General features: G+C 41.1%; 2 protein-coding genes across 5 annotated transcripts in view; one reads left to right on the plus strand and one right to left on the minus strand.

Moving 5' to 3' along the window:
• The window catches only part of CIT (citron rho-interacting serine/threonine kinase), a 171879-nt gene extending 166797 nt beyond the window's left edge, over positions 1 to 5082 (minus strand). For all 4 annotated transcript variants that reach the window (XM_061141899.1, XM_061141897.1, XM_061141896.1 and 1 more), the window contains exons 1-2: positions 5024 to 5082; positions 2972 to 3074 (exon numbers count right to left, since the gene is read on the minus strand). In XM_061141899.1, the coding sequence (XP_060997882.1) occupies positions 2972 to 3067 (96 nt within the window). In that variant the 5' untranslated portion in view covers positions 3068 to 3074; positions 5024 to 5082. The remainder of the gene's footprint in view (positions 1 to 2971; positions 3075 to 5023) is intronic.
• A 220-nt stretch (positions 5083 to 5302) lies between these two features.
• LOC133055507 (uncharacterized) overlaps positions 5303 to 22524 on the plus strand; it is a 106644-nt gene continuing 89422 nt past the window's right edge. Inside the window, exon 1 of the mRNA XM_061140697.1 lies at positions 5303 to 5405. Within this exon, the coding sequence (XP_060996680.1) occupies positions 5303 to 5405 (103 nt within the window). The remainder of the gene's footprint in view (positions 5406 to 22524) is intronic.

Raw genomic sequence — 22524 nt, forward strand, 5'->3', positions numbered from 1 at the left:
TAAAAAAGTTTTCAAGTCTGTCATAAAGTAAGAAAAAGTGAACACTGCATGATGACTCTTGTATAAAGCTAAGTGTATTCAAATTGTAAAATGGTCCTTTATTCTGAAACAACATCCTTACCCTGGTGGTGTTTTTTAAAATGTCCTCTCTTTATGAAATAAAAGGACCAGAAGATAATAGTGTTTTCTTTTTTGTGTTTTTTTACATCCCTTACTTAGCAAAATACAAAGTTGGCAAACCTCAGTCAGCCTAGCAAACTTGTAAAATTTTGCTAGCTCAAAAATCTAAAAGCCTACCAACCACTGACCTGGAACTCTTGGGGTGGTACTTACTGTTAAGTAGAAACTGAGACCCTGTCTAAATGGAAAACAAAACCACTACTCTCTATCCAAACCTCATTAAAAGGACACTGGGATAGCGATAAAGTAAGATAATCAGTTAGTTTAGAAATCCCACAGGGGATTAAAGACAAGAGGGAATTTTAAGGGCATTTGGGAGACTGCTGTAAGCTAATGACCACTCTAGAAAAGAACCCAGTAACCTAGCAACAATCTCCTCTGATGGCTCAGAGGTAAAGAATCCGCCTGCAATGCGGGAGACCTGGGTTCAGTCCCTGGGTTGAGAAGCTCCCCCTGGAGAAGGGAATGGCTACCCACTCCAGTATTCTTGCCTGGGGAATTCTACGGACAGAGGAACCTGGCAGGCTACAGTCCATGAATGGGGTCACAAAGAGTCGGACACAAAGGAGCGACTGACACTTTCACCTCAGTAACAATCTACACTACCCTGAAGGAAGACCAGATGCATCCAATTGCCAGGCACACTCAAGCCACAGGTGCCAACAGTTTAAACACAAGACAATAGATATCAGGTCTGAATCTTGTTACGTGAAGTCAGGGAGTTAATGGTCCTTGAAGAATAGCATTTCTGCAGGTAGTCAAGACAGGAATAGAGGGGGAAAGGGAAAGAAACTAGGTGAAAGGGGTCATAATATCAAAACCTGAGACGAATTACCATATTTTAGTATATACTACCTTTCTTCTGTTAATATACATATGATTTAAATAGCACCGTGACAGTCCTCATTAACCATACAGGGTCAAAGGAGAACTAAAGACCTAAGCCTTGAACATCTACCCCAAAATGAGGAAGGTGGTCTACTCCACTCCCCACTTCTTTGACTATGAAAATGTAGCCCTCTTTGTTCTCGGTGCTGAGCTCCCCTGCCAGATCATTTGTATCTCTCACAAGCATCCTCTGCTAACAAACTCACTCTGCCATTTCTGTGCTGAAAAGAACTTGAGCTTCAGTAAGTTCTGACACAAGGTGAGCAGTTTCAATTAAAAGACAGTGAGTCTGACCCACACGCTGCAACAGAAGACCCAGTGCAGCCAAAATAAAAAATTTTTTAAAAAACAACAAAAGTGGGTTCAAGTCCCCTCCTAACTCAGGAATGATGGACTCAAGTCCCAATCTGAGTTTTGGCTGGGTTCAAGTCCCACCCAAGAAACAGTGGGTTTCATCTGAATGGGGGGCAAAAACAGTATCCTTATCCTGCTTATATTAAAGCAAGTGCTGGGGTTATGCTATGCTTGCAAATAACAGCCTTTCAGGGCACAGGGGGAACTTGTTTAAAAAAAAAAAAAAAGGATGAATTGGGGATTTACAATCTTTGCTGGTATAATGACATTTAAGTACGAGATATACTTACTAAACTCTGATATACACTGGCAATGTTGCCCAGCAGTTACACACCCACACCAAAAATGGGGTATGGCTTTGTCATTTAAAAGCTGCGTGATTCTGAACAAGTCTCTGTCCCTCTCCATATCTGCACATTATAAGAATTTTGTCGTAAGTTGGAAGTTTTGGAGTAAAACGATTAATGGGTTAAAAAGTGGTAGCGCTCCAGTCAGTTGAGGTTAAAAATAGACCATTCATAAGAGAAAAATACCTCATGACCTAAATGGTGACCCACAGAACAACCTAAGATTTCACTCTGTCCTCATTCTGATCTGTTTAAACATTCCCCAATACCAATATCTTGGTGAAAATGTCCTCAAGAACGTATAAGTAGTGAAACTAATATAACATTGTAAATTACCTTAGATTTATCATCATACAGATAATCCTACAAAATGCCTTATTTAGTAGTGAACATAAATTTATTATTACTGTAGCTAATACTATTTCTACACTCATCATTAATAATAGTTATCATTTATAAAGGGCTTACCAAGAGCTGGGCAAAAACTAAGTACATGAATTATCTCATTTAATCCTCATAACTTTGTAAATTAGGTGCTATAACTTCTATTATAATACAAATAATGGAAAATGGATCTAGAGAAGGCAACTGACTCACCCAAGGTAACACAGCTAACACATTCTGGGGCCAGGATTCAGACCCAAACCTTCACCACTATCTGTATTTTCTCTTTGACTTATCAAACAAGGATTTCTACAACAAACAAAAGAATTAGAAATCTACTTGGGAAAAAAATCTCACAACATTAAGTTTTAATCTTTTGGGGGGTGACGGAAATGGTCTATATCTTGAGAGGGATGTGGGTTGTTCAGGTTTGGTATTTATCAAAACTTTTTTAAAACATAAACATCCCTTGAATGAAAAAGATTTCTATATTTCTATAGGGTTACACCTATAGAAATTCCAGTCAAAAGAGTGTCTTTGTTCATTTACTTTTCCTTCTTTAATAAAAGGGCAAACTTTAGTGCAAAAGTGTAACATGTGTGAAATCCTCAAAAAGGTCCCCCTTCCAGGGCAAGTTCAGCTACTTACTCCTGGCACAATGGCTCCTTTTCCCACAACTTTCAGCATATATAAAACACCAAATGGGATTTCTCCTAGATTCACCTCAGTCCTCTAACAAATTCCTATAACCTCTGAATCACAAAGAGGTTCCAAGAAAACACACACAGGTGAGCAAAATTGACAAGCCAGTCTGTTACCTGGAAGAAAAGATTCAGCCTGGAGGCCCGGCTGGCAATGGATTCAACAGCACCAGCGTCCAGCAAATTCCGTGCTCCATACTTGAACTTCAACATCTCCCCACTGGGGATGAAAGGAGACAGGAGGAGGTTAGTGTGTTCCGCAGATTTGAACGGGAAGGGTTTGAGAGATCCTGAGCTTTCCCTCAAGATATCATGGGTAGGGAGGTGAAAAATCAGCCACCACTGGGTCTTGGGAAGCTCAGTCTGGTGACACAGATAAAAATCAGACTTTTATTCAGTGTAACAGGAGTAACACTGGAACACTTATCTGACATACTCACTTACTTAAAATTTGTTTTATAACTGCAGACAGTGACTGCAGCCATGAAATTAAAAGATGCTTGCTCCTAGGAAGAAAAGCTATATGACAAATCTAGACAGCATATTAAAAAGGAGAGAGACCACTTTGCCAACAAAGGACTGTATAGTCAAAGTGATGGTTTTTCCAATAGTCATATACGGATGTGAGAGCTGGACCATAAAGAAGGCTGAGCACCCAAGAATTGATGCGTTTGAATTGTGGTGATGGAGAAGACACTTGAGGGTGCTTTGGACAGCAAGGAAATCAAACCAGTCAATCCTAAAAAAAATAAACCCTAAATATTCATTTGAAGGACTGATGTTGAATTGCCAACACTTTGGCCACCTGATGCAAAGAGCTGACTCACTGGAAAAGACTCTGATGCTGAGAAAAACTGAGGGCAGGAGGAGAAGGGGTGACAGAGGATGAGATGGTTGAATGGCATCACACTCAATCGACACGAGTTTGAGCAAACTCTGGGAGAAAATGAAGGACAGGGAAGCTTGGCAAGCTGCAGTCCATGTGATCACAAAGAGTCAGATATGACTTAACCACGGAACAACAACAACAACAACCCCCCTTAGAATATAAGCTCCACCAGGTCAGGGACTTTTATCCTAATATAATGGGGACATATATAGCCTAGCACATAAATGCTAATAAACAGTTATTGAACAAATGATTGAAAATAAGTAAATTACATAATACAGATATGTTGGAAGCTATGGGGTTAAAAAAAAAATAAGAAAAAACAAATGGAGGAATTGGGGCATGGTAGTGTGTGTATAACAGTGTAGTCAGAGTAACTTCACGGTTCAGTTCAGTCTTGTCCGACTCTGTGCGACCCCATTGACTGCAGCACACCAGGCTTCCCTGTCCATTACCAACTCAGGGAACTTGTTCGAATTCACATCCATCGAGTTAGTGATGCCATCTAACCATATCATCCTCTGTCGTCCCCTTCTCCTCCTGCCTTCAATCTTTCCCAGCATCAAGATCTTTTCTAAGGAGTCAGTTCTTCACATGAGGTGGCCAAAATATTGGAGCTTCAGCTTCAGCATCAGTCTTTCCAAAGAATGTTCAGGATTGATTTCTTTAAGAATTGAGTGGTTTCATCTCCTTGCAGTCCAAAGGACTCTCAAGAGTCTTCTCCGACACCACTTCACTGAACAGGTAACATTTGAGTCAAGATCTGAAGGGAGTAGCAGCAAGCCTTGCTGATATTTGGGTAAAGAAAAGTATCCTGGGGTCAGAGGGAACAGCCAGAGCTAAGGTTCTGAGGCAAGCCCTGGGCTTCTCTAACAGTAGCTGGGAAACCACGTAGGACTGGAACAGTGAAAGAGGCAGGAAGTAGGTGGTGACGGGTTGGGGCGAAGAGTATGAAGACACCAAAGTAAGTTAGGGTCACACATTCTAAGGCGCTGCCGGCCCCGACTAGCAATGCCGACAGGAGGCAGGGCAGAAGAAACCCAGGACCCCACCCCGCTGGAGAAAGGAAATTCCTCTAGCCGCAGCACAGCCTAGCCAACCCCTCGACTGCGACGGTGGATAAGCCCTTGCACCGCCAGCCTGGAAAGACCTTCCCGACCCCCTGCCGCCCTCCCTGCTGCGAGAAGCAAAGCCGGGATTGGTGTGGTGGAGGAGGCCTTTCCCTTGGTCTTGCAAAATGTGGGGTGAGGGAGAATTGGCCTTGGGGAGACCAGACTCACCGTTCAGCCTACCGCGCTATTTGCGCGCCGCTCTACCCCGTGCCTCCCGCGGTAGCGTTTGAACGCTGGGAACGGCGTGGGTGGGGCCAGTCACATCTGGGCCAATCAGTGTTCCCGCTCATATGATGGACAGTTCTATCTCAACCAGGCCCTGCCCAAGTCCTTAAAGGGACCGAGGAAGTGAAAGAGAGGGCCAATGAAATTGTTTCTTCCGACCCGGCAGGGCAGGTCTTGGAAGTTTGAAATTGGCGGTTAAGCAGAAGGATGCAAGGTTTGAGGATGCGTCTGTTTATGTCTGGGATGTCTGAGGAGAATGCTGGGGCAGTGGCCCTTGCTCTCATGGCCACCTGCAAGGAGGAAGGCAGCCCGGCCGCTCTGATTGGTGATCTTGTTCATCAATCCTGGCTAAGGTAAAAGTACTTGTTACTTTGTTAAATAAACCAGCTGGTTCTCTGCTAACAGGCTACAGCTGAGGCTTTGAGTTTGAGATTCCACCTACCTCAATGACTGGTTGTCGCCTGCAACAAAAAGGCGATGATATTGAAACTGTCTCATAGAACATTTTAAAATAAAGACAAGAGACTTAAACAATCGAAATCCAAAAGGCCAACAAATATATGAAAAGGTACTCAACGTCATTCATCATCAGGAAATAAGAAAACTAAAACCACAAAGACATACAATAACAGGCAGCCAGATTGGGGCGGATTGGTGGGGAGGAGATCTGACAGTGTTGGCAAGACTTGGCGGTACACAGCTGATGGGAGTATAAATCAGTACTGTTTGTTTGAAAAAGAGTTTGCCATTTTCTGCTAAAGTTGATGACATGCACAGTCTATGACTCACGCCTGGGTATACCTTAGAAAAACTCTTAACTGTGTACACCAGGAGACGTGTACAAGAATGTACAGATAGTACCTGCACAGCATCCTGAAAAAGAAAACTGGGAAGCAACCCAAATATCCATCAGCAACAGAAAGGATCATTTTTTATATTGCAGTGTTTTCATACAGCAATAAAAAGGAACAACTACAGCTGAACACAACAACATAATGCGTTTCAAAACAATGCTGAGTGAAGGAAGCATAACAGTAGAATAAAGTATGTTTTCTTTTTCTTATTGAAGCATATAGTTCATTTAAATGTTGTAAAGTGATTCGGCTATACTATATTCTTTTTCAGTTTCTTTTCCCTTATAGGTTATTAAAGTATGCTTTCATTAATATAAATTTCAAAAGCAAAACAAAATAAAATATTTAGTGAAGGATGTACCTACAGGTGATAAAATCAGAAAGGAAAGCAGAACTCGGGATAGTTATCAAGGGGATGGTGTCCTTTCAGGGAGTCAGGATGCTGCCTGCTAAGTTGCTTCAGTCATGTCTGACTCTGCATGACCCTATAGGCTACAACCCGCTAGGCTCCTCTGCCCGTAGGATTCTCCAGGCAAGAATACTGGAGTGGGTTGCCATGCCCTCCTCCAGGGGATCTTCCCCACCCAGGAATTGAAGCTGCATCTCTTATATCTCCAGCACTGGCAGGCAGGTTCTTTACCACTAGCGCCACCTGGGAAGCCCCAGTCAGGATGGTACTATGATCTAATTCTTAGACTGACTATAGTAATAAAATAGATTATTGTTTTATAATTAGTAAGTTGTATGTATATATGTTCTATTTTGGAGAAGAAAACGGCAACCCACTCCAGAATTCTTGCCTGGAGAATCCCATGGACAGAAGAGCCTGGTAGGTTACAGTCCATGGGTTGCAAAGCGTCAGACACAACTGAGTGACTAAAGACACACACATGTTCTATTTATGTATATTTTTTAAATGTGAAAGGGAGGCAGTCCTTTCGGTACTTTTATAATCCCTACACTACTAGAACTAGAAACATGTTATCATATGCAGGCCCACACACTCACACACACATCAGTACAAAACAAAGTACAGACTTGCTTAATACCCTTTTTTTCCCCCAGAAACATAATTTGCTATTCATCCCTGGGACAATAATGACAGCTACAATTTATCAAGCCCCTTCTCCCTTTATGTCTTTATCAAGTACATCTCATTTAATCTTTACTATAACCTAATACTGAGAGGGAGGAATTATAATCCACATTTTATAGATGGGGAAACTGAGTCTGAAAGATACACAGTGACTAATCTGGAGTTGATCGGCTCTAGGTGATGAAGCTAGGTTTGGAACTCCTGGACTATCTGACTCCTAATCCTTTTCTCTATACAAAACCTGCTTCTCAGAAGATGTTAGAAATTTTCCCATCTTCTGCTTTTGTCATGTTGCAAGGGCTGACCCAGTCCAGAAAAATGTATGAAAATAAGAATTACTTCTAGGGACTTCCCTGGTAGTCCAGTGGTTATGACTCTACTCTTTCACTGCCAAGGGCCTAGGTTCAATCCATGCTGGGGGAACTAAGATCCTGCAAGTTGAGTGGCTTGGCCACATTGAAAAAGGAAAGCAGGAGGGGAAGAGGGAGGGAGAGAAAGAAAAAACAAAGAAAGACTTCTAATGATATAAGAAGGTTAGCAAAAGTTCGGGGATGATAAGATGAGGAGAAAGCCAAAGTGGGTCTTAGCCACTGTTGACTTGACATAAAGAATCTCAGAAAGATGTGAATGTGGATCTAATCAATGCTTCTGGTTTTTCTAATGTTGCTGGTTTTTCTAATTCAGGCAAATCTGTTAGTTTTCAAGTGTCAGAAATAGGCTTTAGCAGGATCATGGGACTTGTTTATCCTAAATTAGAATACAATGTTAACAGCATTTTTTTTATTGCCCTGAATCCTGCCTATTAGAATATCCTATTAGAACAATTGCTGGTCTTAGCAAAACCTTTGTGAAACAGAACAAAGAATACATAATAAATAAGAAGAATAAAGAAACATAAAGCAAAAGCCACAGGAACTCCACCAATTTTCTTTCAAAAGTAGTAACTAACTGCACAGGAAGCGTATGAGGAAAGAGAATTAGGAAGGACCAAGAATGGAGAGCCAATACTAAAAGGAGAAGACACTGCCAAATAGAATTAACCATCATTAAAACTAGACTGACAGGAAAGCTGACACCTTCTCTTTGTTCTTGCATAAAATGAAACAACTACTAGTTCTATGCAGAATGTGAATCCGTGACAAATACTATGATGGAGATTCTGGAAGAACATCATAACAGAGTCATAATGAAGGACATTATGATGTTTTTACATTCAATCTTTCATTCGTTTTATTTTTTAAAAAGCATTTATGGTGGCTGATTCATATCAATGTATGACAAAACCCACTGGAAAAAAAAAAAAGCATTTATGGTGCCGAGCACCAGGGATACCAAAAGGAAACAGATACCCCCCTTGTCAGTTTTTGAAAAGTCAGTTACAGTGGGGAGATAGAGCTATGCACAAACGATTGTGAAACTCTGTGATAAGTTCCTGTAACAGTGGAGATGCCAGAAGACTGTGGCAATAAGAGAGGGGATGGCAGCTGGTATATCACAGCAAATACCCAAAACATGAAGACCAAAGAAACGTGGTTGCCCTCAGAGCATTCAACTGGACAATAAGCAGAGATACTCAAAGGCACCTTAAAGAGATAAGAGGAATGGCCGCAAGACTCAAACTAGACTTAGTGGAACATTGAGAATTGTATTCTATTTGTAAAGCAGAAATAGAGACACAGGCATAGAGAACAGAAGTATGGATACCAAGGGGGCTGGTGGGGTGGGTGGGAAAAATTGGGAGATTGGCATCGACATATATACATTATTGATACTATGTCTAAAATACATAACTAACGAGAACCTACTCTAAATAGCACATGAAACTCTACTCAAAGCTCTGCTACTGCTGCTAAGTCACTTCAGTCGTGTCTGACTCTCTGCGACCCCATCCCTGGGATTCTCCAGGCAAGAACACTGGAGTGGGTTGCCATTTCCTTCTCCAATGCATGAAAGTGAAAAGTGAAAGTGAAGTTGCTCAGCCATGTCCGACTCTTCGAGACCCCATGGACTGCAGCCTACCAGGCTCCTCCGTCCATGGGATTTTCCAGGCAAGAGTACTGGAGTGGGGTGCCATTGCCTTCTCCAACTCAAAGCTCTATGGTGACCTAAATGGGAAGGAAATCCAAAAAAGAGGGGATACGTGTATATGTATAACTGATTCACTTTGCTGTACAGCAAAAATTAATATAACATTGTAAAGCAACCGTACTCCACTAAAAATTAATTTAAAAAAAAACAGATTTGTACACACCATCCCCCCAAGGGACAGAAAAAGTATCTGACAAGCTAACCCCATTCTAGTTATGAAGAGATAAGTTATTCTGGTCCCTTTGGCAAGAGTTCCTCAAGCTATTTTGGCAGTGGGTGACTACTAACTCAAGCTTCTGGAAAGTACCATTAGCTGAGTGCTTTCTCAGAGCAAGCCACATCCCAGGTAGGACCTGTTTTCCCCACCGCTGATTTGAAAGACACTTTCAGGTCAAATACGAATGTCATTTATTTTTTAAATTATACATCTTACTGAATGTTAGGAAAAAGAATAGCTAGTCCACCAAGCCAGGTATTTAGGCTGTTTAACAGGATCCTGGTTTTCACCCTATCTACTAGCATACATTCCCAGAGGTTACAGTCAAAAATGTCTGCAGATGTTGCCAAATGTCCTCTGGAGGGCAAAATTGCCCTGAATTGAGATGTTTGACATGAAAATTTGCAATGAATACATTCAACATTTTTTAAATTATTTTCCTTATTTATTTATTTCGGGGCTTTCTCCAGTTGCACCAGGTGGGGCTGCCCTTCCTTGAGGTGCGTGGGCTCCTGGCTGGTGGCGCCTCTTGCTGCAGAGAGCAGGCCGGAAGGCCCGCAGCCTTCAGAGTGTGGCTCACAGTCGCAGTAGCTGTGGTCCATCAGCTTAGCTGCTCCAAGACATGTGGGCTCTTCCCAGACCAGGGATCAAACCCGCGCAGCGCAGGAGCAGAATTGGACTCTCATGTCCCCTGCACTGCGCCACCAGGGAAGTCCAGCTTTTCTTTTTTTTTTTTTTTTTTTACCTTTTGGCATGTGGGATCTCAGTTCTTCTACCGGAGATAACCCACACCCCTTGCATTGGAAGTCAGTCTTAATCACTGGACTCCAACAGAACTCCCAAACCAAACAAAATACATTTTAAATGTTTTGAAAAATTTTTTTTTTATTAGTTGGAGGCTAATTACTTCACAACATTTCAGTGGATTTTGTTTTGAAATTTTTAACTGATTGTTAGAACTTCATTCTGACACCTTCATTTTCCAAATGTTTTCTGCAAGTCTGCATGAGTTCCATCTATGTTTTTGTGGTGTTTTTCTTTCTTTCTTTTTTTTGCCTTCTTTGACCTTAGACACAGTGTCTAACAAGGAAGAATGAATTTTCAAAATTAAATTAAACAACAATTAGCCTTTCTGCCATTTAATCCTAGACATTTTTTCTATAACACTAGGGCTTATCAGTTAATTGTGTTGCTTCAAAAATGTCATAAACTGTAAAACATACCTCTAATCCTTCAGCCCACTGATTTCAGGAGTGTTTATAACTTCCAATCCATTTATAATACAAGAAATTTAGGCCCCTGACTCACAACAACTCCTTTCCAAGGACAACTAGAAAAAAAAAAAAAAATGGCATCAAATCCCTACACTGTTCAAGAGAATTAAAATAGAAACCACAGACTGGGAGGAAAAAGATATACCCAATAAAAGACTGCTATTCAAAATATACAAAGAACTCTTAAAACCCAACAATAGGAAAACAAGAAATTCGATTTAAAAATGGGCCAGAGAGCTTAATAAACACCTCCTCAAAGAAGATACACAAATGGCAAATAAATACATGAAAAGATGCTCCCCATCATATGTCATTATTGAAATGTGAATTAAAACGAGATATCACTATAGTCCATGGGGTCGCAAAGAGTCGGACACAACTGAGTGACTAACACACACACACACACACACCACTGCATACCTATTCAAATGTCAAAATCCAGACACAGACAAAAGCAAACGCTGGTGAGAATGTAGAGAAACAGGAACTCTGCTTTGTTGCTGGTGGCAATGCAAAATGGGATGGCCACTTTGGAAAGACAGTTGGGCAGTTTCTTACAAAAATAAACATTCTCTTACCATATAATCTAGCAGTCTCACACTCCTCAGTATTGGCCCAAAGGAGCTGAACACTGTGGTGCATACAACAATCTGCACACAAATGTTTATAGCAGCTTCATTCATAATTGCTGAAACTTGGAAGCAACCAAAATGCCCTTCAGTAGATAGATGGATATAAACTATGGTACATTCCAGGCAATGGAATATTATTTGGCACTAAAAATAAATGAGCTATCAAAGCATTGAGGAAACTTCAATGCATATTGCTAAGTGAAAGATGTCAGTCTGAAAAGGCCAAATGATACTGTTCTCTTTATTTCTCAACTTCTATTAAAGTTAAAATACTAGGGGAGACGGCACTATAAATCCTCTCAACTCTTCATGTGGGGGAAGATACTATCCAGCCCTGTATAGCTCTTTTATTTTTCACTTATTTTTACTTGTGGTTAAGCTCAAAATTCTCCAAGCCAGGCTTTAGCAATACATGAACCGTGAACTTCCAGATGTTCAAGCTGGATTTAGAAAAGGCAGAGGAACCAGAGATCAAATTGCCAACATCCGCTGGATCATTGAAAAAGCAAGAGAGTTCCAGAAAAACATCTATTTCTGCTTTATTGACTATGCCAAAGCCTTTGATTGTGTGGATCACAATAAACTGGAAAATTCTGAAAGAGATGGGAATACCAGACCACCTGACCTGCCTCTTGAGAAACCCATATGCAGGTCAGGAAGCAACAGTTAGAATTGGACATGGAACAACAGACTGGTTCCAAATAGGAAAAGGAGTATGTCAAGGCTGTATATTGTCACCCTGCTTATTTAACTTATATGCAGAGTACATCATGAGAAACGCTGGGCTGGAGGAAACACAAGCTGGAATCAAGATTGCCGGGAGAAATATCAATAACCTCAGATATGCAGATGACACCACCCTTGTGGCAGAAAGTGAAGAGGAACTAAAAAGCCTCCTGATGAAAGTGAAAGAGGAGAGTGAAAAAATTGACTTAAAGTTCAACATTCAGAAAACTAAGATCATGGCATCTAGTCCCATCACTTCATGGGAAATAGATGGGGAGACAGTGGAAACAGTGTCAGATTTTATTTTGGGGGGCTCCAAAATCACTGCAGATGGTGATTGCAGCCATGAAATTACAAGACGCTTACTCCTTGGAAGGAAAGTTATGACCAACCTAGATAGCATATTAAAAAGCAGAGACATTGCTTTGCCAACAAAGGTCCGTCTAGTCAAGGCTATGGTTTTTCCAGTAGTCATGTATGGATATGAGAGTTGGACTAGGAAGAAAGCTGAGTGCCGAAAAATTGGTGCTTTTGAACTGTGGTGTTGGAGAAGACTCTTGAGAGTCCCTGGGACTGCAAGGAGATCCAACTAGTCTATCCTAGAGGAGATCAGTCCTGGGTGTTCATTGGAAGGACTGATGCTGAAGCTGAAACTCCAGTACTTTGGCCACCTCATGCAAAGAGTTGACTCATTGGAAAAGACCCTGATGCTGGGAGGGATTGGGGGCAGGAGGAGAAGGGGACGACAGAGGATTAGATGGCTGGATGACATCACCGACTCAATGGACATGAGTTTGAGTGGACTCTGGGAGTTGGTGATGGACAGGGAAGCCTGGCTTGTTGCGATTCATGGGGTCGCAAAGAGTCGGACACGACTGAGCAACTGAACTGAACTGAAGTATACATAACATAAAAGTTACCATCTTAACCGTTTTAAAATTTACAATTTGACAGCATTAAGCATATTCATATTGTTACGCAAACATTACCACTATCCATCTCCAGAGCTCTTTTCTTCTTGCAGAACTGAAACTCTGTGTCCATTACATAGTAGCTCCCCATTCCCTCTTCCTCTGAGCTTCCTGATAACTTCTATTCTTTCTGTCATTATGAATTTGCCTGCTCTAGATACCTCAAATAAGTGAAATCATGCATTATGTATCCTTTTGTGTCTGGTTTATTTCACTTAGCATATTGTCTTCAAGGCTCATACATGTCATAATATGTGTCAGTACTTCGTTCCTTTTTATGGCTGAATAATATTCCATTGAATGGATATACCACATTTTGTTCATCCATTCATCTGTTGATGGACACTTGAGTTATTTCCCAGTTTTTGGCTATTATGAATAATACTGCTATGAACACTGGTGTACACATATCTCTTTGAGTCCCTGCTTTCAGTTCTTCTGGGTGTATACCTAGGAGTGGAATTGTTGGATCATACAGTAATTCTATACTATTTGAAAAAGTGACAAACTGTTTTCCACAGGAGTTTATTCATTTTACATTCCCACTTACAAGGCATCAGGGCTCCAATTTCTGCATGTCTTCATCAATGCTTGTTATTCTCTTGGTTTTTTTTTTTTGTTTTTTTTTTTTTTATAAAAACAATTCATAGGGAATTCCCTGGCAATACAGTGGTTAGGACTTTGTGCTCTCTCTGACAAGAGCATGGGTTTAATCCCTGGTTGGGGAACTAAGATCCCATAAGTCTTGTGGTGCAGCCAAAATAAAAGGAGTGGGGAATATAAACCTGCCTTAGGAATGAGCAATACCATCTGATAGGTATTTACTAAGGAGAAATAAAAGCATGTCCACAAAAAGATTTTAAAATAATAATAGTAACCACTCCTAGTGGGCATGAAGTGATTATTTAGATTTCAGTTCACTTCAGTTCAGTCACTCAGTTGTGTCTGACTCTTTGCAACCCCATGAACCACAGCACGCCAGGCCTCCCTGTCCATCACCAACTCCCTGAATCCACCCAAACCCATGTCCATTGAGTCAGTGATGCCATCCAACCATCTCATCCTCTGTCACCCCCTTCTCCTCCTGCCCTCAATCTTTCCCAGCATCAGGGTCTTTTCCAGTGAGTCAGCTCTTCGCATCAGGTAGCCAAAGTATTGGAGTTTCAGCTTCAACATCAGTCCTTCCAATGAACACCAGGACTGATCTCCTCTAGGATGGACTGGTTGGATCTCCTTGCAGTCCCAGGGACTCTCAAGAGTCTTCGCCAACACCACAGTACAAAAGCGTCGATTCTTCATTGCTCAGCTTTCTTCATAGTCCAACTCTCACATCCATACATGACCACTGGAAAAACCATAGCCTTGACTAGACGGACCTTTGTTGGCAAAGTAATGTCTCTGCTTTTTAATATGCTGTCTAAGTTGGTCATAACTTTCCTTCCAAGGAGTAAGCATTACTTTGTTTAGCAATAGAAGATTTTTATATGAAATGCAGGCATCTCTCTAGATCACATTCATTCCACACTGTCTAATGAATCCTATATTTCATTTCTAATAATCTTTAGTCTGGGCTTCCATTATGGCTCAACCGGTAAAGCATCTGCCCACAATGTGGGAGACCTGGGTTCAATCCCTAGGTTGGGAAGATTCACAGGAGAAGGGAAAGGCTACCAGTATTCTGGCCTAGAGAATTCCACGGACGGTATAGTCAGACACGACTGAACGACTTTCACTTTCACTTTGAATACTATCTACTTCCACCCGTGGCTTCCTCGTCTCTAAAGTAGCTAAGGCACCATTGCTTACTCTCTATTTGCCGCACCAAAGCAGTAGCGCCATCTAGTGGTCCAGAGCGGTAGTTGCAGGAGCAGCTCCCAATATTTCACTAAGACTTTATTATTATATACCTGGTGATGCCCACCTGGTATTACCATGAAAAGCGAAATCCGATTCGAAAAATTGTGACTTTTACAATAATTATATAGATGGGCTTTTCCCCAAATGACAAAGCCTTCTCCAGTGTCCTTTTAATTACACCCTTTCCTAAAATAGGAACAATAGGAATGCAGCTGACATTTTAAATGCAACAGGCTTGTTGAAAAATCTGTCCAAAAAAGAAACAATTTTATCTTTTTTCAATCTCTTCTATCAATCATCTTCTATCGAACCTCCCTTTTCAACCTTTTAAAGACATCTCTTGGAAACTGTCTAACTTTCAGGTTTTTTCAAGTTTTCACAATTTCTGACACCTCACCCTACTCCTCCTTAGAATAGGAGCTTTGGAGTGGGGTGGGAGAGTGGTCTTGTCTTTATGCTGTTCCCTCCCCTCCACTCTTTAACATTTCTCTGATGTTTAAAACAGAGACTAGAAATTATGGGGAAGGCCCCACCCTACGCAGTTTTCTAACGTAAGAAATGGGTCCCTTTTCCAACTACTCTCCCCCCAGATTACACCCCTAACTAAGTTCTAAGGTATCTACTAATTTCATTTGTGCACTACCCAACATCAAGAGTCCAGACTGCTTCATTTATCTTATTATTATTATTTTGGCCATACCACATGGCTTGTGGGATCGTAGTTCCCTGACCAGGAATTGAACCCAGGCCCTCAGCAGTGAAAGCACAGGGTTTTAACCACTTGACCACCAGAGAATTCCCAGGCTGCTTCATTTTGACCCTCTCTCTGCCTCTCCACCTTCACACCCAAGCTATCTTCCTCCCATTTTCCTCCCTTTCCCTGGAGATCACAGGAATAAGAATGAGAAATAAGTATCACTCTTAGAAAACGAGATGTTATTATTAGACAGGACTGTAAACCTGAAAAAAACCCAAGAGGCTCAACTAAGAAACTATTAGAGCCAACAAGAATTCTAAAAGATAGCCCACTATAAGATGAATGCTCAGAAAAATCAATAGCTTTCCACTATACCAGCAGCAACCATTGAGCTAAGGTTAAGAGAAAAAAATTCTATTCCAGTAACAACAAAATATCAAGTTCCTAGAAATAAATTCAGTAAGAGCAGAGGCCACATAAAGAAAACTACAAAGCTTGACTACAGACGTAACAATAAGATCTGAGTTTAAAAAAAAATGAAGAGGCATAACTTGTTCCTAATTAGGAAGCATCAACATTGTAAGGATTTCTTTTCTTCTCAAATTAACATAAACATAAAACACAGGATAAATAAATTGCAGCCTATCCAAACAATGGAATCCTACCCAGCAACAAGAATGAAAGAACTATTGATATATGTAACAACATGGATAAATCCCAAAATCTTTAGGCTGAGTGAAGGAAACCAGATACAAAAGAGTACATACCGTATGATTACATGTATGTAAAATTCTAATAAGGGGAAAAAATGATAGCAGATGGAATTGGTAGTGGAAGTGAAGATTAAATGCAAAAGGGCATGAGGGACTTTTCCAAGGCTGTTGAGAATGTTCTATGTCTTGATTGCACTGATGGTTACATGGTGTATACAGCTGTCAAAACTCATTTAAATGTATCCCTAAAATAGTACATTTATTGTATATGAATGATACCCCAGTAAAGCTGAAAAAATTAAATGCAATTCCAGCTGAAATGCAACTCAAAAAAACCCAACTTTAGGGTTTGGAGGAAAGGTGTGGCAGAGACTTAAGGCACTGAAAATGAAATCTGGGGGGAAGAATAAATGCATGAGGCCAGCTAAGAAGAAAAAAAGCATGAATGCAGAGAGTCCTTCAGCAAGTCCACTGACCATCCTGGTCACTCTGGGAACAAGATGCCTTCAGCTCCTCCGTAGTCCCCTCCATCACTAAGAAAGTTTCCGCCATGGGAAGGAAAAGGAACAGTCTCACCCCTTGCCTTATCTACACCCTATACAGCCTAGCATCAGGCTGCAGCTAGCAAAGGAGTTTGGTTCCTTTTTACAGAAGAGGAGGACCTCAGTTGTTTTCTTCTCTTTGGAATGTGGGGTCCATGAAGCTATTTTCATTCTCAGCTTTGAATCCTGGATGCCCTTTCCAGAGTTGTCCTATTACCAAAAGGCCAACAAGAGGTTTAAATTCCTTTAGGATCCCCCCTTTATCACAGAGGGCTCCAAGAATATATAATTTCATGGCATAAAAAACAGAGCCACCTGTAAACCAGAATACATTCTAGGGTTTTAAGAGGATAAATGTGCAAACATCAGATGGTGGATTCCACCACACACTAAGCAAGAGAGAAGAGAACAGGCATGAATTGGTTTTGCAAACTCCCAAGGTTGGCTGTGATTTAGGATGAAGCACTTGAGAAGGGAGAATGATGGATTGATGCATCAGTATCCTTTGTGTTGGCTGCAGACAAAAGTATGACAGCGTTTTACTATACCTAGTTTTTCTGGGCATGAAAATTTTCCATGACCATTAAGACATTTCTCTTTCAATTGGTGTACTTGGGGGTTTATTTTTAGAAATGAAATTTCTCATTAAGGAGTGATGTGGTTTGAAGATGATCACTCTTCCAAGCTAGTTTTCTCTCCACTCCCCATTAGCAGGGTCCAAAAAAACCACCTTTGGTGGGGAAAAAAAGGCTTTCTGCCTTCAGGAGCACAATTTCTAGCTCACTTTTCTTTGCCAAGTAACAATAAGGTAATCTAAGATCCTCTGCCAGTTTTTCACTCTGTGTATAAGATTCTGCAAAGAATAAGAAATCATTAAGATCTGAGATCTATTGAAAATATTTGTGGTAGCCAATCAATGACAAAAATCGGGGCCTATCTCTCCATGGTAACTGATGGAGATAGTTTTCTGTTTTCTGAGCCACTGGCATATCTCTTTATTCACTGTTGGTCAATGAAATGAGAACAACCCTATAACGTGCTTTCTACACCTGTTGCAAACTAAATGGACCCTATCACTCAGGTCCGTCTATATTAGTTACCTAGTGCAATATTACCACAAACGTAGAGGTTTATCACCTCGCAGTTTATAAGTCAGGAGTCCAGGCACACTAAGACAGAACCTCTGCAAGGCTGCAATCGAGATTTCAGTCGTATTCAGTGGTATCATGTCAAGGTTTGATTGGGGAAGGGCTTGTATTTAACCACATGTGGTTGCTGACAGCATTTGGTTCCTTGAAAGCTTCTGGTTCCTTGAAAATCAGTGAAGGTCACCCTGTTACCTGTCATGTGGTCTTGTTCATGGAGAAGCTCACCAAGCTTACTTCCTCAAAGCTAGTACAGACATTACAGTCTAACATAATTTAATCACAGGTATGACAGCCCATCACTTTTTTATTAATTAATTAGCTAAGTTTTTAAGTTTTTGGTTGCACTGGGTCTTTGTTGCTGAGCACCGGCTTTCTTCAGTTGCAAAGAACAGGGTCAACTCTCTAGCAGCAATACAGGGGCTTCTCATTGAGGTGGCTTCTCTTGTTGTGGGGACAGGCTCTAGGGCACATGGGCTTCAGTAGCTACAGCACTCAGGCTCAGTAGTTGTGACTCATGGGTCCTAGAGCACTGGGACTTCAATAATTTTGGCTTATGGGCTTAGTTGCTCCATGGCATGTGGAACCAGAACAAGTGATGGAACCTGTGTCCCCTGCGTTGGCAGGCAGATTCTTATTCCACTTTACCACCAGGGAAGCCCAGCCCATCACTTTTGCCATATTCAAGTCACAGGTCCCATCCACACTCAAAGAGGAGGTCACACAAGGACAAGAATATCAGGAAGCCTAGGTGTTGAGAGTGGCCTTAGAGTCTGCCCTCCACATTGTCCAGACTGGCTGCCAATATCACCTTAATATAAGTGAGGCTGACTTGGATTAAATGGGGATTACTCCATCCCCAGTGACTGACAGATGGACCACCATAACTCCTTCAAAACAGCGTCCACCACACAAGTAAGGGCAACCTCGGGTGAGTCTCCCATCCCCTTACCTGCTCCTTCTTGTCCTTCTCTTGTCTAGCTCCCCTCCAAATACTGAGAGCCCACACTGCTACTCTCCTGGAGGGCGCAGCTTGGATTCCCACCCCACCCCCCAGCGGGGACACTCTTGGCTCTGAGAATGCACCTATGTGTATACGGAGGTCTCCACCACCACCACTGTCATTGGGACAGTTGCTCAGTGCCAGGCAAAGCAGAGCGTCAGCCATGAAAGCCGATGCAAAGAGTAGGAGGCATGACCTCAAGATGTTCACAATCCAGATGACCACTGATCTACAGTCTTACCCAAAAAGTGTAAGAAAAGAGTCTTAGTGCACCACTCCTGTCCACTGAGTTTGAATTTTTAAATAATGAGCATGCAGTATTTGTGTAATCAACAGCAAAAAATGTATAAATTGTCTCCAACTCAGAGCATAGTTAGGAGTTGAGAGTCAGCATCTCTTACCCTATCTCTGCAAACAGAATTGCAAGTATCCTTTGTGAACCCCAGCCCTCTCTCATACATCTTCTCAAACAGATGCTTTAGACAAAAATGATCTAAGCCTTCCTCCAGAGGTGGATCTGTATATGGCATCAGTCAATCAGTTTATCCCATACCTTTCCGCTACAGTGACTGGTAGGGGCAACCCAACCAAAGCCAATGAGACATAAGGAGAGGTTTACAGTGATCTCTGGGATAGAAAAAGCCCCATCTTTAGGGCACTTCCAGGAATCTCTTCCCTTGTACCAGTGCTAGTCAAAAGGAATATAAGGTAAGTTTTACATATGATTTTTTTTTTCCTCTAAGCCCTTTTTTTTTTTCTCTCTCTAAGCCCTTTAATATCACTTAAACAGTTGAGGCACAAGCAATAATAAAACTCCATTTTTTATGTTACAAAAAAGAAAATTTTGTATATCTGCATGATAGACCAATTTTCTCAAAAATCTCTTCTGCAGTCAAATAAACAAACACTCTGGTCCACAGGTTGATTCAACAAGGTCAGAAAGGCAGACAAGATGATAAACTCCCAAACTTACTGAGAAGTTAGAGGACTCAGATGTTTACTGACTGCCCATCACACACCGCATCGGGTTTTGCACACTTTACCTAAGTAAGATGTGAACCTAAATTCCATTTATCTATTAGCAGAACAGCACTGATACCACCAGGTAAGGCCTCATTTTAAATGTATTTCAAGGACAAATAATTCTTAATGTTCTAGTAGCTATATATTTTGTTTTTTTAATTTTCTTTTTTAAAACTTATTTTTATTTTATTTTTTGGCCATGTTGTGCAGCGTGTGGGATCTTAGTTCCCCAACCAGGGATTTAACTCCAGCCCCCTGCTTTGAGAGCACAGAGTCTTAGCCACTGGACCACCAGAGAAGTCCCTAAAATTTATTTTTATTTATTTTTTACCTTTGGCCTTACCACACAGCTTATAGGATCTCTCAGTTCTCAGACCAGGGATTGAACCCAGGCCATGACAGTGAAAGTCCAGAATTCTAATCACTAGACCATCAAGAGACTCCCCTCGGTATGTTATTCACTCAGTCGTGTTTGACCGTTTTCGACCCCATGGACCGTAGCTGGCCAGGCTTCTCTCTCCATGGAGTTCTCCTGGCAAGACTACTGGAGTGGGTTGCCATTCCCTTCTCCAGGGAATCTTCCCAACCCAAGGATCGAACCCAAGTCTCCTGCACTGCGGGCAGATTCCTTATCATCTGAGCCACCAAGGAAGCCTAGTAGCCAACTTTTTAAAAGAAAAAAAATGAAATTAGTTTTAATAATATATTTCCATTTAACTCAGCACATCATAAATGTTCTCATTTCAAGATGTAGTAAGTATTAAAATTGTTATTTTACTTTTTTCATTCTAGGTCTTTAAAACTGTGTGTGTTGATTCAGACTAGGCACCATTCTCAAGAGCCACAAGGGCCTAATGGCTACTGTCTTGGACAGTGCAGCCCTGGACAGGAAAATATAAGGATGTGAAACTGGATCTGTACCTGTCTTAACATCACAAGTATGTGTGGGAAGGGGAGCTTGTGCTAAAACTGACCGCATCTAGGGAAGTGAATTGGAAATTAACTGGGACCTTGGTGATATCATTTGAGTCACCAGCAGAAGCATCGCTTGAAATGAGCATTACCTCAGGATATTTCGATTTTGTGAGTCAATAAGTTTCCTTTAGTATTGAAACTAATTCAAGCTGAAATTTCTGTCATTTCCCATCAAATGAATCTCAACAGAGGGTAATTAATAAAATCAAGCAATCTATATTGTGCCAGCACTAGAAGCATGGACAGTAAGCATAAGGATTTCAGAAGTTTCTCCCTAGAAGGCAACTTGACAATAGCAGGGTTTCTCAACCTTGACATTTTGACCTGTGGGGCTAGATTGTTTGCTGCTGTTGTTAATATTTATTTATTCAGCTGCACTAGCACTCAGGATCTTCAGTGGCACAGTGCCAGGTCTCTCGTTGAGGCACGTGGAATCTAGTTCCCTAGCCAGGGATCAAACCCAGGCCCCTTGCATTGGAAGTGCAGTCTTAGCCGCTGGACCACCAGAGAAGTCCCCGGATAATTCTTTATTGTGAGGATCTGTCTTGTGCATTATAGGATGCTTACCCACTAGATGCCAGTACACCGTTTACCTCCAGCTGTGACAAATGAAAGTATCTCTGGATATGGCCAAATGCTCCCAATTGAGAGCTACTGAATTAGAGAGGGGATTTGCAATAAATCTGAAAGAAGAGGTGGGAGGTATTTATGTGGGGAAAGCATTTCCGTTTGAGGTAATGACATGAATAAAGGAACCGGGGAGAGAAAAAACAAAAGGCTCAAGAAGAAATCAATCAAGTCGTCACTGCTGACTCCCAGCTGTGGCTGCCAACAACCATCAGAGCATTCAACTTTATCTGGGAAATCATTTTTTAAAAAATTCTATCAGACATTGTTAGTAGAAGCCTAAATCAGCACAAACCTTTTTGGAGGGCAATTTGGCAATATCTATAAAAATGAAAAATGTTTTTACCCTTTGTCCCAGTAATTCTTCCTCTAGGAATTTACAGAAAAAAAAAAAGAAAGAAAAAACTTTACCTATCAGAAAATGACAAAAATAATAACTAAAAAAGACAAATGATCATTAATTGGGACATGACTAAGTTAATCATGGTAAAGCCACACAACTGAATACTACGTATCCATTTAAAAAATCTGATTCTGTGTGCACGAAAAAAAATGTCTAAGTTATCTTGTTAGATTAAAAACAGGATGTACAGCATAATCCCATACAAATATAATAAGAATATCTGAGATGCTTGGAAAAAATAAAGTATATATAAAACTTTTTTTGAGAGAAAATATTTTTTTAATCTATTGTGGCGTAATTGCTTTACAATGTTGTGTGAGTTTCTGCTATACAACAAAGTGAATCAGCCGCATGAGCACATATATCCCCTCTGTCTTGGACCTCCCTCCCACCCCAGTCCCTAGCCTACCCATCTAGGTCATCACAGAGCAACAAGCTGAGCTATACAGTTATCTTGGGGAGAATGCATGATTGAGAGGGAAAAGAAATAACAGTTATACTTTCTATATTGTTAGAAAAAAATTCAACCAAATAAATGCGAAGATCTAATTAGCCGGTTTCAACAACTCAGGAAATCAGGCAGCATGCCATCTGGCAACTA

This window comes from Dama dama, chromosome 5, assembly GCF_033118175.1.
Source record: "Dama dama isolate Ldn47 chromosome 5, ASM3311817v1, whole genome shotgun sequence".
NCBI classification, from domain to species: domain Eukaryota; kingdom Metazoa; phylum Chordata; class Mammalia; order Artiodactyla; family Cervidae; genus Dama; species Dama dama.